Consider the following 14,181-nt stretch of genomic DNA (forward strand, 5'->3'; position numbering starts at 1 on the left):
AAAAAAAGAAGAAAAAAAAAAAAAGAAAAAGAAAAAGAAAAAAAACCAGGTACTTTGTGTGGGGAGGAATCTCGGGGGGGCAAAAAAAATAAAATAAAATAAAATAAGTTATGAAATTTGAAATTTGGGATTGAAAAATAAAAAAAAAAAACCAAAAAAACACAGCCAAAATGAAGCATTAAATAGTATTAAATAATCGTAACAATACTAAGAGAGGGAGAAAAAAAAAAAGTAAAAAAGAACGTGCTCAGACTAGATCGGCTGCTCAACTTGGAGATTCCCCCGGTCGGTTTCTAAGTGGGGATTTTTTTTCTCTCTTTTTTCTTTTTTCTTCTCTTTGGATTCTATGTGGTAAAATGATCTGCTTGTGTTTTATGTTGTTTTTCAAAATACAGAATCAAAGAGTGAACCCCTTGGTTATTTCCTATTCTCCCTTCCACAGGTGGAATCCTAAACCAGCCCAAGGAGTATGGAGTCGAAACCCAATATCAGCAGTACGGGGTAGACGTGACCGCTGTGACTGTTGGCAATTTCGGGGCGTCTTCCGGGTGGCTCTCCGGCCACGGTGTATTAAAAAAAAAAAGAAAAAAAAAAAAATTCATTAAAAATGAATAATATAATGCCTCCATCTACCGGGAAAGGGACAGACCCGAGTTGTAAAAAAAAGAAACAGAAAAAAAAAAAAAGGTGTAAAAATAAGAAAAAGTGTGGGGCACGCTAGAGTTGATAGGGATTACGGAGTAGAAACTGGAACTGCAGAAGTGGCTATGGTGGTTTGGAGAAAGTGCGTGTCCCGTACAACTTGCCAAGAGGTTAGGGAAAAAAATAATAATAAAAAATGAAGAAAACTGTGTAATGACCACATAACCGGCTATCGCGGATGATCTGGAGATTATTATCCACCCTTGGCAGGGAAACGCAGTCGATATTACTACCTAATGCCAACATAGTATGGGGTCGACTTGATTACGCGATTCCCTGGGCGGGTGGCTCAAAGAGACGAGGCTACTCGTCCCGGGCCTCATGTGATGGGGACTATTTATTGATTAGTATTGTTATTATGTTTATGATTATCATATGAATTGATTCCTGGTTCTTGATGCCAGCATGACATGGAACTACGAGGCGGAGAGGCGGGGAAGAAGAAGGGATGACGACAGCTGAATTATGGGGGGGTAAGAACACAAACCCAGCTGGCCACACAATGATGATACCATCCGGGATGATGATGTCGGCACCTCAATACCAGTCCCTTCTCCAAAATTCTGTGACAGACAGTGAGAAAGGGTATGGGCTTCGTTCGACATCAGTCCAGACCAGCTGATCGACCAACCTCCCCAACGGTGGTTGGACAGTGCAAAAGGTCGATAACCAAGCGCCGTGTGTCGAATGAACGTCCCAAATTCCCCGGGGTGACGGATCTTGTAGATCATAGGGTAGCGTTGGCGTGGTTGGGGGGGAGGTGGAAAAAAGAAGGAGGGACAGTCATACGATGAGCAAAGATCCAATACTTCAATCTTTCATCATCATCGGTCGAGAACTGCATGTGCGTTTTGGCGGTAACCACTGGGCTGAGCTGGAAGGTTGACGAAAATAACCCGGAAAGATGCCCAACTGAGGGTTCCCATGGATGAGTCATGGTCACAGCCACCTGTCAACAGTCCAAAAATGAGGCCAAGAGGGAATCTTCTTGAGGCCAGACTTTCCAATCAGGTAATATGGGGCATTTTGCCTGGGGAAGGCGATGCTCTGGATCTTTTGGCGCCAAGACGTGGACAAGTCAGTTCATCACTTGGTTATTTTCCCAACGGTGTAATATCGGCGTACAAAATGACATAATCACCTTTACCTGTACTATCGGACTATGTAGTTGGAGATGTGGGTAAATCATGGTAGGAGATAAGAAGTCACTCGAGAATTTGTGTCTGGTAAATAGCCGCCACCATCGCATTTAAGTGGATATTGGATGTCATTGGTATCCTCGCGCCTGAGTCTAGACTAGTTACTGTGATGCCGTTTGGAAAACATCCAATAATCCGAATCCCACCAGATAAGGCAGACAAACGGACCAACCTGAAGCTGAAGGATTTGGAACTCCGCAAATCCCCAGATCCACATTTCGTCTACGGAGTACTCCGGGGCAATGTCAGCCTTCTACAGTTATTGTCTCTGCTTCTTCCTACCAACTACATAGGTCAAAGAAGGAATGAAAGAGGTTGTTAGTAGGGCATGCGGAGCACGCCCGAGATCCTACACATTTAAACATAAAGATTAAGATAATATGATATTATAATGAGAGTCTAGAATATCTGATAAGGTTCATCGTAGTCCACAGCGGAGATTCTCCCGGAGGAAATTCCTTATCTCCTTCAGCCATCCGTTCAACGATCCAACTAATCCGGCTGAAATCTTCTTCGACCTTCTCCGTGCTTCGCTATGGACACAGCCAGCCTTGTTCTTGTTTCACCGCTACAGTCATGGACGATCTCCTCTAATGATTACCCGGGGTGGTACTAACGCGGGACATCGGGGAGGGTTCCCCAGCCAAACTGCAGGAGGGAAAGATACGCCACATAATTGTGAGGTCCTTGTATTTGCTTTCTATTTATATTTGTAGGGCCTTCTACAATCGTTCTTTTAGTCACACTGGGTAATATAGATCTATTTTGTTTAAATTTTACTTTTAATGAAAAGGATTAGCGCTGATAGACAAGCAAGGGTTGCACTGGATTTCTTCTACATTGATACAACAATTTCCTGGACCGTGGGGGTTGGGAATATCACGAGTTGGGATATTATGAGGTTGGTGGGATCTGAAAATCTTAATAATAAAATCAAAATAATAAATAAAACTAGAAAAAAAAAGAGGAGAATAAAAATCCAAGAAACTGGACAAGATGCACGAAGCCGTCTCAGTAAGTTGTTTAGTGGGAGATCACGAACAACATGGAGGGTCCGCGACCGGGGTGATGATGTCCTGGTGACATATTCATTTATCAAACACTATTGCTCTATTTTGAGACCACTGAGGTAATGATTGCAAGTGTTCCCTGGTGGCATTATCTTCAAATGACCCTAACATGGTGTACTCTGCTGTACATCTTGTCAATTACTGGGTTGAGGATAGAGGCGGGATGAAAGTGTTTTACAATCGATGTACATAATTATACTTACATGTTGCGTAATCTACTCCGCCCTTTTCCACGATTACGTACTGCCCTGAAATATTCAACAAGAGAACGAGGCAAGCCTCTTAGTTGGAACCTTCTTAAAGGCTATCTGGATTATCCAAAAGAAGAGCATCACCAAACCGGAAGGAAGAAAAATATAGATTAAAGGAAGAGGAGAAAGTGCAGTGGAAGAGAAAGCGGTCTCCACCCGCCTCAGACCAAGCGATACATCGTGATGTTCTATTCATCTTGATAGGATAAAGTCGGGCCGTGCGATCAGCAGACATTGCATTGTGACTTAGTTATTGTAGGTTGGATCGTTCGCGCCCTACATTAGCCGGCGGTAAGCTTGATATACAGCCGTATAAGATCATGATAATGGCCATGATGTGAAAACCCCGGTGTGCAAAGAGGGGGGCTCACCAGCTAATAAGATCGTCTAGATAAGGGTAAACAAAAAAGTACCACGCAGCAGGGTGCAGAGAACCTCTACATAACATTGGCAGGCATACAGATACAGACGCAGCACACATGTCACACACACACACACACACACACACACCACCTTCAGCATGTTACCAACGAGCGGTCCATCTCGCTCACCGGGACCGGACCGCAGAAAACTGGTTTACCACATGCGCTTATCATCTGGATGATAACATCCCCCCGTTCCATCAAAGGTGGGGTTGTTAGTCGCTTTCCTTGTTCAACCGCCGGTCCGGAATACTATAGTTCAATTAATTCAGCTGTGCCCCGGAAAAGTTGAAACTTGAAACGTGTACCTTGTTATCTATGATACATATTACGGGGGAAAAGTGCGGGATACATGGGGAACACCAGGCGGAGTAAGTTAGCACGCAGGTACCGGTTGTACTCGCCCCCTTTCTCCGTTACGCCCGGCCGGGGCAGGGTAGGGGTCTCAAACCTGGTGTATTGGTTATTCTTGTTACGGTTGAGATCACCATAGAGGGGTTGGTATAGGATATGGTAATTAGTTCGATTGATTGAGTGATCAGCTGACCACGGCGTTGTTTATGTTTGAAGAGGTGTGGTTATGACATATCCCGCATAGAATATATCCCCCACAATATGGCGAGCTTTAGTGACTGGCTGGCTCAGCACAGCCTTATCTTCCACACTTATCCGGGTACGAGGATAAAGATTGTGGCCACAGCAATAACCCTCCTTACACCTATTGATCCACCTAGGGTTAATCTGACTCGTGGCCCCAGCATACTCTGAATTAGCCTACATAAGGACCTATAGCCCCCAATAAGGATCGTCTACCTAGTTACCCAAGGCGTCGGCATCGTGGAAATGAAAAAGGGCCAGCGGCCCCATTGTCTCAGCGTGGGATAACGAGGCAGAATCGTGAGGCAACCTGCCTGACAATCCAGCTCACGGATAAGCGGCTTCCAGGGCCCCCTTGGCGCCTGGCCGATCGTCATCAGCTGTGCTCCTCCTCCGTATCTACACTATACTAGTTGGGCGTTGCTTCAGCTCTAACCAAATGGATCATGCGCTTCGTTTTAGATTTGTAGAAAATGGGAAAGTTGGGTCATGCTGGAAGAACGCACATGAACAGCATTGACTACTGAGGTAATTGATTAATTGATTAAAGATTTTGTTGTTCTTGTTCTCCGGATGATCACATCCCACTATCAGACAGGGCAAACCTGAGTGTCGATCACAAGCCCGCGATCATCATCGTCGCGGGGAAGATCATCGGTTCCAAGTTCCTCTAGGAAATTTGCAGAAAAGATTGCTGTAAAGGAATAGGTAATAACAATGATAATGGAATGGTGATACCGCACTAAACAGATAAATCAATAAAATCCCCTACTAACTAGTTACCAGCTGGGCTATCGTTCTCTTCCTTCTTTGGGTAAAGCACGGGTTTGGTGTGATCTCTTGGGGAAAAGATTTGTGGAGAGATCCGTCCCTCCGTCTAGCTATCTGATGGCGCAATGGATCGAGTCACCCAGGGTCCTTTCCCTTTCCTTGTTGGATGCGGGATTACGTGCTAGCGAGTGAGATAGTTATAGTATCGGGCGGTAGAGAACTAGGATACGCATCCAGATGATAACTTGGTGATGACAATGATTTGTCCATTGTCCGAGATCCTACCTATCTACCTGGACAGTAGGGAGGTTACTGAAGGCAGACGAAAGAGTAAGATCCGACATCGCTTTCAACACCAGCCAACGCCGCTTGCGTGCGGATACTGCGGTGATCAAGTCCAGGCCTGAAAATGGCGCCATCAGACAAGCATCTGGGACACGGGCGCCTGCAACAATGAGGGGTCGACGGGAGATCATTGACTGACTGCTCTAACCGCCGCTATGATGTTGCCTGATTGCAGTCTGTTCAGTTCCGTGTGGGGTTCTTTTTCTTCCCTGTTAGGGATGAGGGGAGGGGGGTGGTGAGCCCGTGATGATTAGTAGCTACCTACTAACTGATTGTCGGAGTTAGTTTGGCTATTGCATGGTGTAGGATCGTCTGACGTTGGAGGTGTGTGTCATTTTTATTATCCTTTTCTTCGCTTTTTTCTTCATATGAATACTGTTAATAATGGTTTTACAGCACCTTTCCCAGCGTACACCTTTCAGTGTGTTGTTCGAGTAATCAAACTGAAAAGCGAGCAGGGCCCAAGGCAGCCTATCATCTACCCATCGCAGCAGATACCCAATCAATTTACCCTGTCCATAGATCTAGATAGTTCATAACATCTCCAAGTAATTCCAGGAATGTAATGAACACAACTCTATCCACCCGCTCAATCCCCGTGTCAACAAGTCTAGGGTCAAGGCCGTCTAGATTCTAGAGCAAGCCACTAAACCGACGGGTTCCTTTTCCTGCCAGGGTCCTGAATTCCCCCATCTCCGGATGATGTTCCTGTGTGACACATACATACTACATACATCAGGTATTATCATTGGATGTGAATTTTTCTCCCCACTAAGGTAAGAGACGCTCTGACGCCCTGGCGCCCTGACGCCCCATCCCCCGTCCTCATCATTACGTGGTGGATGTGGCAGACAAGAGGAATGTTCACCGATGCGACATGACACACGGACCCGGAGGACAACAATAGGTACCTAAGGTTGTTTTCGTCGACCACGCTGGCAGGTTGAACAAGGGAGGGAGACAGAGGCTCAGGCTCAGACTCAGGCGCCCGAATCAGCCCCCCTTCCCCTCCTCCCCCTAAGAGAGAGTCGTATCACCCACGGGGCGACCAGAGCATGATCCCAACCAACCAACCCCTTTTGTCTAGTTTCCTCCTTTGTGGGAAGTTTGCGCCCGCCGGAGATAGACGGGGTTTTTCTATTATTATTACTATTATTATTTGTTTTATTATTTGAAATAAAAATTAAGATTTTTATTGTCTTACCCAATGACACCGTAGCTTCACGCAGTAAGAGATCATATTTTGGAGTTATTGGACAATCTTATCCGCCAGGATTCGTCACTAACTATTTAAATAGCATAAGTTGAGTAACAAGATGTGCGGAGACGGAATCTGGGGAAAGGTTGTCTTGTCTGTTGTAACTGTAACTGTAATTGGTAAAATTACGAGGGAGTATGTATCCTTGACTAAGCTGAGTCGACTCGTTTTAACTACTCCAATTTTCAATCCTCCTAATTTAGGAAGGGATAATGAGATGCCTGGTTTTTATCATTATTTGTTGATATGACGTGAAAAACTCGTTATCAGCTGGAACTGGATTGCTAGTAAGCTATTGACAAGAAATTTCAGCTCGCGACACACTTCCCAGAAAGACTAGCTTGTGTTTGCCCACCTACCATGTAAGTACTAGAGTACGGAGTATAGCTAGCTGATAAGGAAGGAAGGAAGGAAGGAGAAAAGGGACTAACGGGTAAGAAGCGGATCATCTTCTCCCCTCTCCCCCTCCCGCAACCGCAATCACCACGGCCCTCGGCTGTCTAAACACACGCACCCGCATACAAGGCAAGAGATGCCAAGGCAAGACAGGATCCACAAGCTTCTGGAACAGATGGACTTTTTTTTTTTTTTTTTCTTTTCTTCCCACCGCCTGCCGGTTTCGTCGACGCGTTGCACAACTCGGTAGGGTTATACTAATAATACTCCCCAGGTTAACTATGCGGGGCCGGATCCCGGCCAGGAGGTTGATGTTGTGTTCCAGGTTTCCAACAACCAAGAGAGTGAGGTATGTATTATGGATGATGGATGGATGCATGGGTGGATGATGGTATTGGTGGAAAGTCAAGGGTTGGGAGGGAAGAATTTTCAACCCATCTCTGAGGACGCAACCTCGCCTTACCACTGTCCTGTGTGTCCTCACTAATCACTACCTACCTATCTATTCTACATATCGAAGACGAGTCATCGAGTGGTGGACTGACTGAGTGAGCGCTGACTCCGAGGGTCCTCCATACTATGTTACCTACACTAAGAAGAACCCCACCGGATTATGCCCCTCTAGCAGAATTTTCTTCTCCAACCTGTCTGTCTTGTCTTGGCCGACTCCGTACCACATCCATCCATCCTTCCATCATGGATCCATCCATCCATCCATCCATCCATTCAACCTGGAACCCACCTGCCATCAACCTACCACTCTTGGACCAACCAGGGTTTAGAATGGAGAAACTGCCCTAAAATTTAATCCATGCTTTTTATTATGATGTATTACTTCCGTCGATTTTGGTGTCCCACATTTTACTGTTTATACTACGTATTATTCAATTGGGGTGAGAACCAAGGCATACTGGCATGGCGACATCTGGGGAATGAAATGAAAGCATGAATGATAGAATGCGATGACACGTCGCCTGAAAGCAGCCGGAAGGTTACCCGAAGCGACCGGAACCTGGGCAAGCGGGCATAGCATGAGTAATCAATAGAGTATCCGAAATCTGGAGATGGATCAGGATGGGATGGGTTTAGTCAGGTTGGAACTCCGAAGTGCGGATGATTGAGCATTTTGTGTAGACTTGACTATTGTGGGGAAGAAAAAAAAAATGAAAGAAAAATAAAAACTGAAAAAAAATAGGATAAAGAAGTGATAGGAGATGGTAGGAAAATTTAGCCAGGTAGAACTATCCGTAACCAACAGGGCTTTTTTTCGTTTTCTTACTGTTATTATTAACATGTTTTTTTTCTTCTGTTTTTCTATATTTACGCGCCCTTGACAGCACCGAGTTTCATCCATCGACCAACACAGAATACGGAGTACTCTAGAGTAAATTCTAAATACTTTCGATACAGGGACTAGTGCCAGTACTGGGGTAGTTGACTCCATCCGTTCGTCGACTCCTACTGTTATCGGGATGCCCCTGACTAACTCCGTAGATTCAGTAGACTATTTGATTTGGTGGAGGCTGGCGTGAGGTGTCATCCACCGAGGTATTCATTCTCCTCTCTATTATTGAAATTGAAAGACAAACAATCGATCAATTTATCTATCTATCAACTTTGAGATGGATCAAGGCTAGTTGTGGTGCAATGTGGAATCTTGAGTGTTGTGTGTGTGTGTGTTGGCTAGTCCAGTTGAGGGGAAGGAAGGAAATGGCCTGATCTGGAGTGGATTGGTTCCGTCATTTTGTCCCAGCTAGAAATAGCTTATTTATGACGATGACGATGAATTATGCAGACCCGATCCAGTTCACATGTCATGATCTCCGCCAATTTGATTCATTTTATTGTTATTATCATTATAATTTGTTTATTGTAATATCCCAAATGAAAAGAAATAAGGCTATTGAATTACACCCCGCCGACTATGAAGTTATACACCACTGTGGACGGAGTACGCAGTACAGACCAAGTGGATAGATAGGAGGCGCTGGATTGGGGTTGGGTTAGAAACTTAAGGGTCCGCAGCGGGAGGCCAGCCGCTTTCATTGAAAATTATGTCTAGCAAAACTCAATGGACCTATACCGTGTCTGATCCGACGCATGTGCCCCTTCTTTACGGAGTACTCAGTACAGGTGTTGCAATTTTCAAATTGGCTTCTCCCCAACATTGGTGGTTAAGATTACCAGGCGCCAGCCATGGACCCTCAAGGCGTCCACTTGAGAGTTTGATGTAGGCGCCTTCTTCGTCTTGTCTTCTCCTTTCTTTCCTCATTTCTCTGATTTTCGTCCTTGACCGCTAGATGCCGAGTTATGTATGTTCACGACAATATTCGCGACAGGTAATAAATTTCATAAAAAAACATAGGTGGCTAGGATGGACAACGAATAACTACTCCCTGCGGGGCAACATGCCAAGAATGGAAGTGGAATAAAAAAATTTAAAAAGGGTTAGGGGGGAAAAAAAAGACGATCCAAGAAAGGAACAGAAGCAGTTGCGTCATGGAAATGATTTGCAGCTAATTCAGGAGTCAAGACAAGGGCCTGCCTTAGTGGCGCGCACAGCCGTGTTTCAATGACAATCTCCCGCGTCCGGAGAGGGAAATTCTGGATCGGATGGGAGGGTCCTTTTTCCCGTCGCATCTATCCGGTTAGCTTTCTTGCTCCAAGTCTCTACCCCTGCCAGGAGGGAGATAGGCTTGAGTTAGCTACTGGTTTAATATGATTCTGGGATGATTTAAAACTCTGATAAGTATCTGTATAATCTGTATATCATTCTCATTCATCCTGAGAATAAATTACCTGATACAGCCACCCCAGAGACAACTGTCTGAGATCAGCTCGCCACAGTGGATTATGTCAGGCTGGGCTTCTCTGGGGATTCTGGGGCTGTGAACCCGACCCAGACAGAACAGTCCTGAGTCTAGAATAACATACAGCTTCCACGACACGGGTCGGATCATTTCGGAGGAATACCGGCTCTCTCCTCCATTTGTGGGATGACTGGGAGACTGGGAGGGAAAGTAGCGATTTCCGGAACTTCATTTTGATTTCTGATCAGGAAATTGCGGAGAAATTTCTTACCTAAAGGAACGGAATTATCCCTCGGTTCTAACCCCACTGAGGACCAAAGGACCCCTCTTTCTACTGTCTCTAGCTAGATTCACCTCCTGGAGATGGACTAAAGTGTTCCTCGGTGAAAAAAACCGAATAAAGAATTTTATTTTATTTTATTGATTTTACTTCCCACTCCTTGTCCTCTCCTGGTTCAGTACGGAGTAGTCCTCACGGTGCACTACCTGTCTAGTAGTCATGACAGATTAGGGGGCTCCGCAGTCCAAGCCCCCCCAGTCCGAGGCCTCAGTCCTAGGCCCGCGGGTTTGAGGCAATTTTTGCTCGGCATCTCCGTGCCGAATCTCTCTCTACTTTCCCCCCCTTTGCCCCTCGAGGTTTGCCGAGTCTATCCCGAGTCCCGTCCTGGAGAGACCGTTGATTCAGCTGACGTTACCTCCGTATCTTCCTCAAGACAGTTAAGTTGTCTTGGGGTTAACTTAGTTACCTAGGGGCGAGGGTTACCCATTCGGTAATGGCGTTACTATCCCGCCTATCCCAGGTCTTCACGTTCCATCGTGTCTCTATCGGTGGATGGGGGAACCTGAATGCGTTGTCCCTCGGCATTCCAACCGTGTACAAACGTGTATAAATCATGAGTAACGAGATTGAAGAAATTTTCACGCTCGCTTATCCTACCTGAGATTCTAGAATGTGACAGCGGCTTTTTTTTTTTTTTCCCTCGTCGCATGCATCTGGTAATCTCGTTGACTTTCTCTTTGGGGTTGGTGTAGTATTTTTCAAACCCAGAATGACATGGCCATAGCGGTGTGTGCCTGAAACTGTGGGTTGACTCCGGGTGAGGGAAATATCGATGAGCCCTGGACCCTGTGGCCCCATTTCATCCCCCTTAGAAAAAAACCTCGCAATTTCGGTAGCAGATTCTTCACGTCTCGCTCTTTATCTCCCTGACTGATGATATGAGACTACTAACTATCTTGGAGTATCCATAAGTCAGTCTTGATGACGGTCTCAACAATTAATCAAATCATGGCCCCGTTTCTTCCCCGTTAGACCGTCACTAAGCTTTCGTCTCGTCCCTCCCTTCTCCATACGTGTAACACGCTACGGATACTTTGAGGATAATACCGATGGAAAAATTTGGGTGAACGATGGACCAACCAGAGGAGAGACTGTTAGTGCGACGGGCTAAACTAATCAGCAGTGTGGTACTGATGGTCGTTGAAGCTTGGCTTCTTCAGATCGAAGGATGGATGGGCTGTGTCTCTTCTTATACTCTGTTGAATACAAATTATATACTTTCGGACCTAAGGAGGCTTTGTATACCTTGTGTAGTGGCTCTCGCGGGCTATCTTCTATCTTGTAGGTTGCTTGTCATCGTAACTGTCACATTATCTGGTCAGCTGCCTTTATAAAGTCACGGGGCATCAAGTATACTCTATCGATCCTGCGGAGTGGGGGTGTGGTCTTGAATGAGGTCGTCAGAAGTGTCACTGCCAGTCAATAGATATATCAGATCACTGGATCAATTCGAGCGGTCGTTCTTGACGTCAGTACCGTTGAAATCAATATTGCGAGGTGAGGCCTTTCAGGACATGCAGGACCACTGGCCTGGGTAGGAACTGATAACGTCGTATATAACGGAGAGTATTGCAGCTTGGGGCGCATCTCTCGGTCAAGTATCAACGGCGGTATGCATGATGTCTGGTCGGCGAAAGAAACGTGATTGGATGTACAAGGCTTGTCCCTGGTGTTATGCTAAGGATCGCCAAACCAAGCTTCTAGATACTGTCTTGAAGATGATCATCGTACATAGCTGATTTGGATCAATCATTGGCATCTGGCAGTGTTGGATGCTTGCCGATATTAGTAGATATGATGACGGGAAAGCGTCTGGTTTGTGGGCCATGATTGTTATATACCCGGTTTACACCGTATCGACAAGGACCCCGTATAGTCTCATGATATGTCTATTGACCGCCGTAGAGTTCTGTACATGACCACCGGAGGAAAGGTGACACGTCCAACAACTTACCCAGAAAGGAATTGAAGATCGGCAATATTACCCAAAAAGGTCAAATGATATCGCGCTCGACGCCATTCTGCCGCGTCTGGCCGCCTCCAAAGTTCTTTCGGCCATTCTCAACAACGCTCTCTCTCCCTCTCGCTCCTCGCTCGTTCCATCATGTTCGCTCGTTCCTCCCGCGTATATCTTGTCTCGAGAAGTCCAGCTTCATAGGTTACAGCCTGTCGCGGCCATTGACCGGCCTGCCCACTTCCCTCCTCTCCCCTTTCGCATTCCCCCCTCTCAATTCGCATCATGGCGCCCCCGCGGCAGCGCACGACCGCCGTCCACGATGACTCTCGCTCAGAGGCTTCCAGCACTGCGCGAGAACACAAGACAGCCTCCAAGGGTCGCAAGACGGCCAATGCCCCTGCCGCCAGTGCCTCACGAGCTGAACCCAAAGCCGCTGCTAATGTGACCAGCGCCCCCGCTGTCGAAGACAATCTGCCCAAGGTACGCGAACCCTTCTGCCTTCTCCCCATTCTTCCTAAATGGCCTTCAAATCGCTTACGAGTCTGTCTCTCTTATCAGATCGACTGGAACGAAATGCCCCTCAGCATGCTCCACTCCTATCGCCACTCCTACAAACTTTCCTGCCCCAGCGCCTACCCCAGCGAATACTCCCAGCTTCTCCTATCCAAGGGAATCGGCCTCCGATCACCAACCGCGATCGCCGCCCAACGCGCCCACCAAGCCAAACAAGACTCCCAAACCAACGGCGTGAACGGAGTCGACAACGCCGGCGCAGCGCCGAAGAATGGCCCCAATGGCATTGTCGCCAGCAGCAGAGATCCCACCCACGGACAGAGAACAGTAGACGGGAAGAGCGCCCTGCACCGCATCATTGCGCAGGACCGCGTCAGCAAAAAGCAGCTTGCGACGGCGGCGCGGAAACACTTCAATAATGCTGCGCTGGCGGAGCAGGAGGCTATCGCGCGGTTTTTGTACAAGGTTCGCGAGGAAGGGAGGGGGAGGCAGTTTCGGTTGAGGTTTCAGCCTTAGAATGTCCTCCTCCTCTTTCTTTTCTTTTTCTTGGTTCTATCTACCGATAGGTTTCGTTGGCTTTGGTCAATGGTGTTCTATGGGTAGTTTCTCTCCGGTTTTGGGCTGGGGCTCCCTGCCGCAGGCGTTTTGATATCGTTCTGTGCCCTGGCAGGACCTACGTTGGTTTTTCGTCTGTTTCTTACCGTCTACACCTCATCTTTCTGTTTCTTCTTTGTCCAAGTCATGATACCCATTGTTTTACCTCACCCATCTTGTTCTCACCTTGTCTCCTATCTCAATGTACTATAATTGCTACCTTATCTATGCCATCTATCCTTCTCGAGTCACCTGTCCCATACCTGTTTCACACCGTCCGTGACACCTACCTCGTCAATACACAATAATGTGTAGCCCTCTCACCGTCTCGGAATGATCGTTTCTCAACTGAAGCATAGGAGCCCAGCGAGTTTCTCCCCTTTCCTTTCATTCCTTCTTCGGAACTATATACATCCGTGGAGAATATACCCCCAGCCGAGCTGGCTCCAGTTATCTCTTACTGCTATCTTCGGGACCGGATCAGCCTGGTTTGTACACTATCCTATCCATTAGCAGGACATATTCTGTGCCCTCGCTTCTAGGGTGACTCCTGTATGATAGACCTGTCAAATCATATAAAAGCAGACCTGTCTAATCTAGACCTTACGTATGTCTATAAAAATTATACAACACTTCAGGAACACATTCTCAAGAGCCGAGATAATACCCCCAACCAGGCAAACGTGAAGCTACCCGAAAGAACATAGGATATCTGAACCAGAAAAAAGAAAAAAGGAGAACAAAACAGGATGATTCTCTCCGCATCTTGCGGGATTGGTCATTGTATTAGAGAGAAGACTGATACAGGTTTTCCCTCCTATGCACTATGGACCGTTAGTTACCCGGCCCTATAAACGGGTACTTTTATGGAAGTCGACTGTTCCTAAAAGACACAAGACACGGCAGACCCCTGCGCTGGTTTGAAGGTTTGAAAAAAAAATAAAATAAAATAAAAA

General features: G+C 46.5%; 2 protein-coding genes across 2 annotated transcripts; both read left to right on the top strand.

Annotated features, from left to right (window-relative positions):
• The first annotated feature begins 11,095 nt into the window (after window positions 1–11,095).
• BDW47DRAFT_13856 (uncharacterized protein) lies at window positions 11,096–11,544 on the top strand. Its single transcript, XM_024818302.1, has one exon. It carries the CDS (start codon window positions 11,232–11,234, stop codon window positions 11,493–11,495), a length of 264 nt encoding a protein of 87 aa, XP_024673564.1. The 5' UTR covers window positions 11,096–11,231; the 3' UTR covers window positions 11,496–11,544.
• A 699-nt stretch (window positions 11,545–12,243) lies between these two features.
• Window positions 12,244–13,733, top strand: BDW47DRAFT_103261 (histone deacetylase complex subunit SAP30 Sin3-binding domain-containing protein). The gene is made up of 2 exons (XM_024812031.1): window positions 12,244–12,598; window positions 12,677–13,733. Exons 1-2 carry the CDS (start codon window positions 12,401–12,403, stop codon window positions 13,145–13,147), a joined length of 669 nt encoding a protein of 222 aa, XP_024673565.1. The 5' UTR covers window positions 12,244–12,400; the 3' UTR covers window positions 13,148–13,733.
• Window positions 13,734–14,181: the final 448 nt, after the last annotated feature.

The sequence above is a fragment of the Aspergillus candidus genome, assembly GCF_002847045.1.
Source record: "Aspergillus candidus strain CBS 102.13 unplaced genomic scaffold BDW47scaffold_13, whole genome shotgun sequence".
NCBI lineage: Eukaryota > Fungi > Ascomycota > Eurotiomycetes > Eurotiales > Aspergillaceae > Aspergillus > Aspergillus candidus.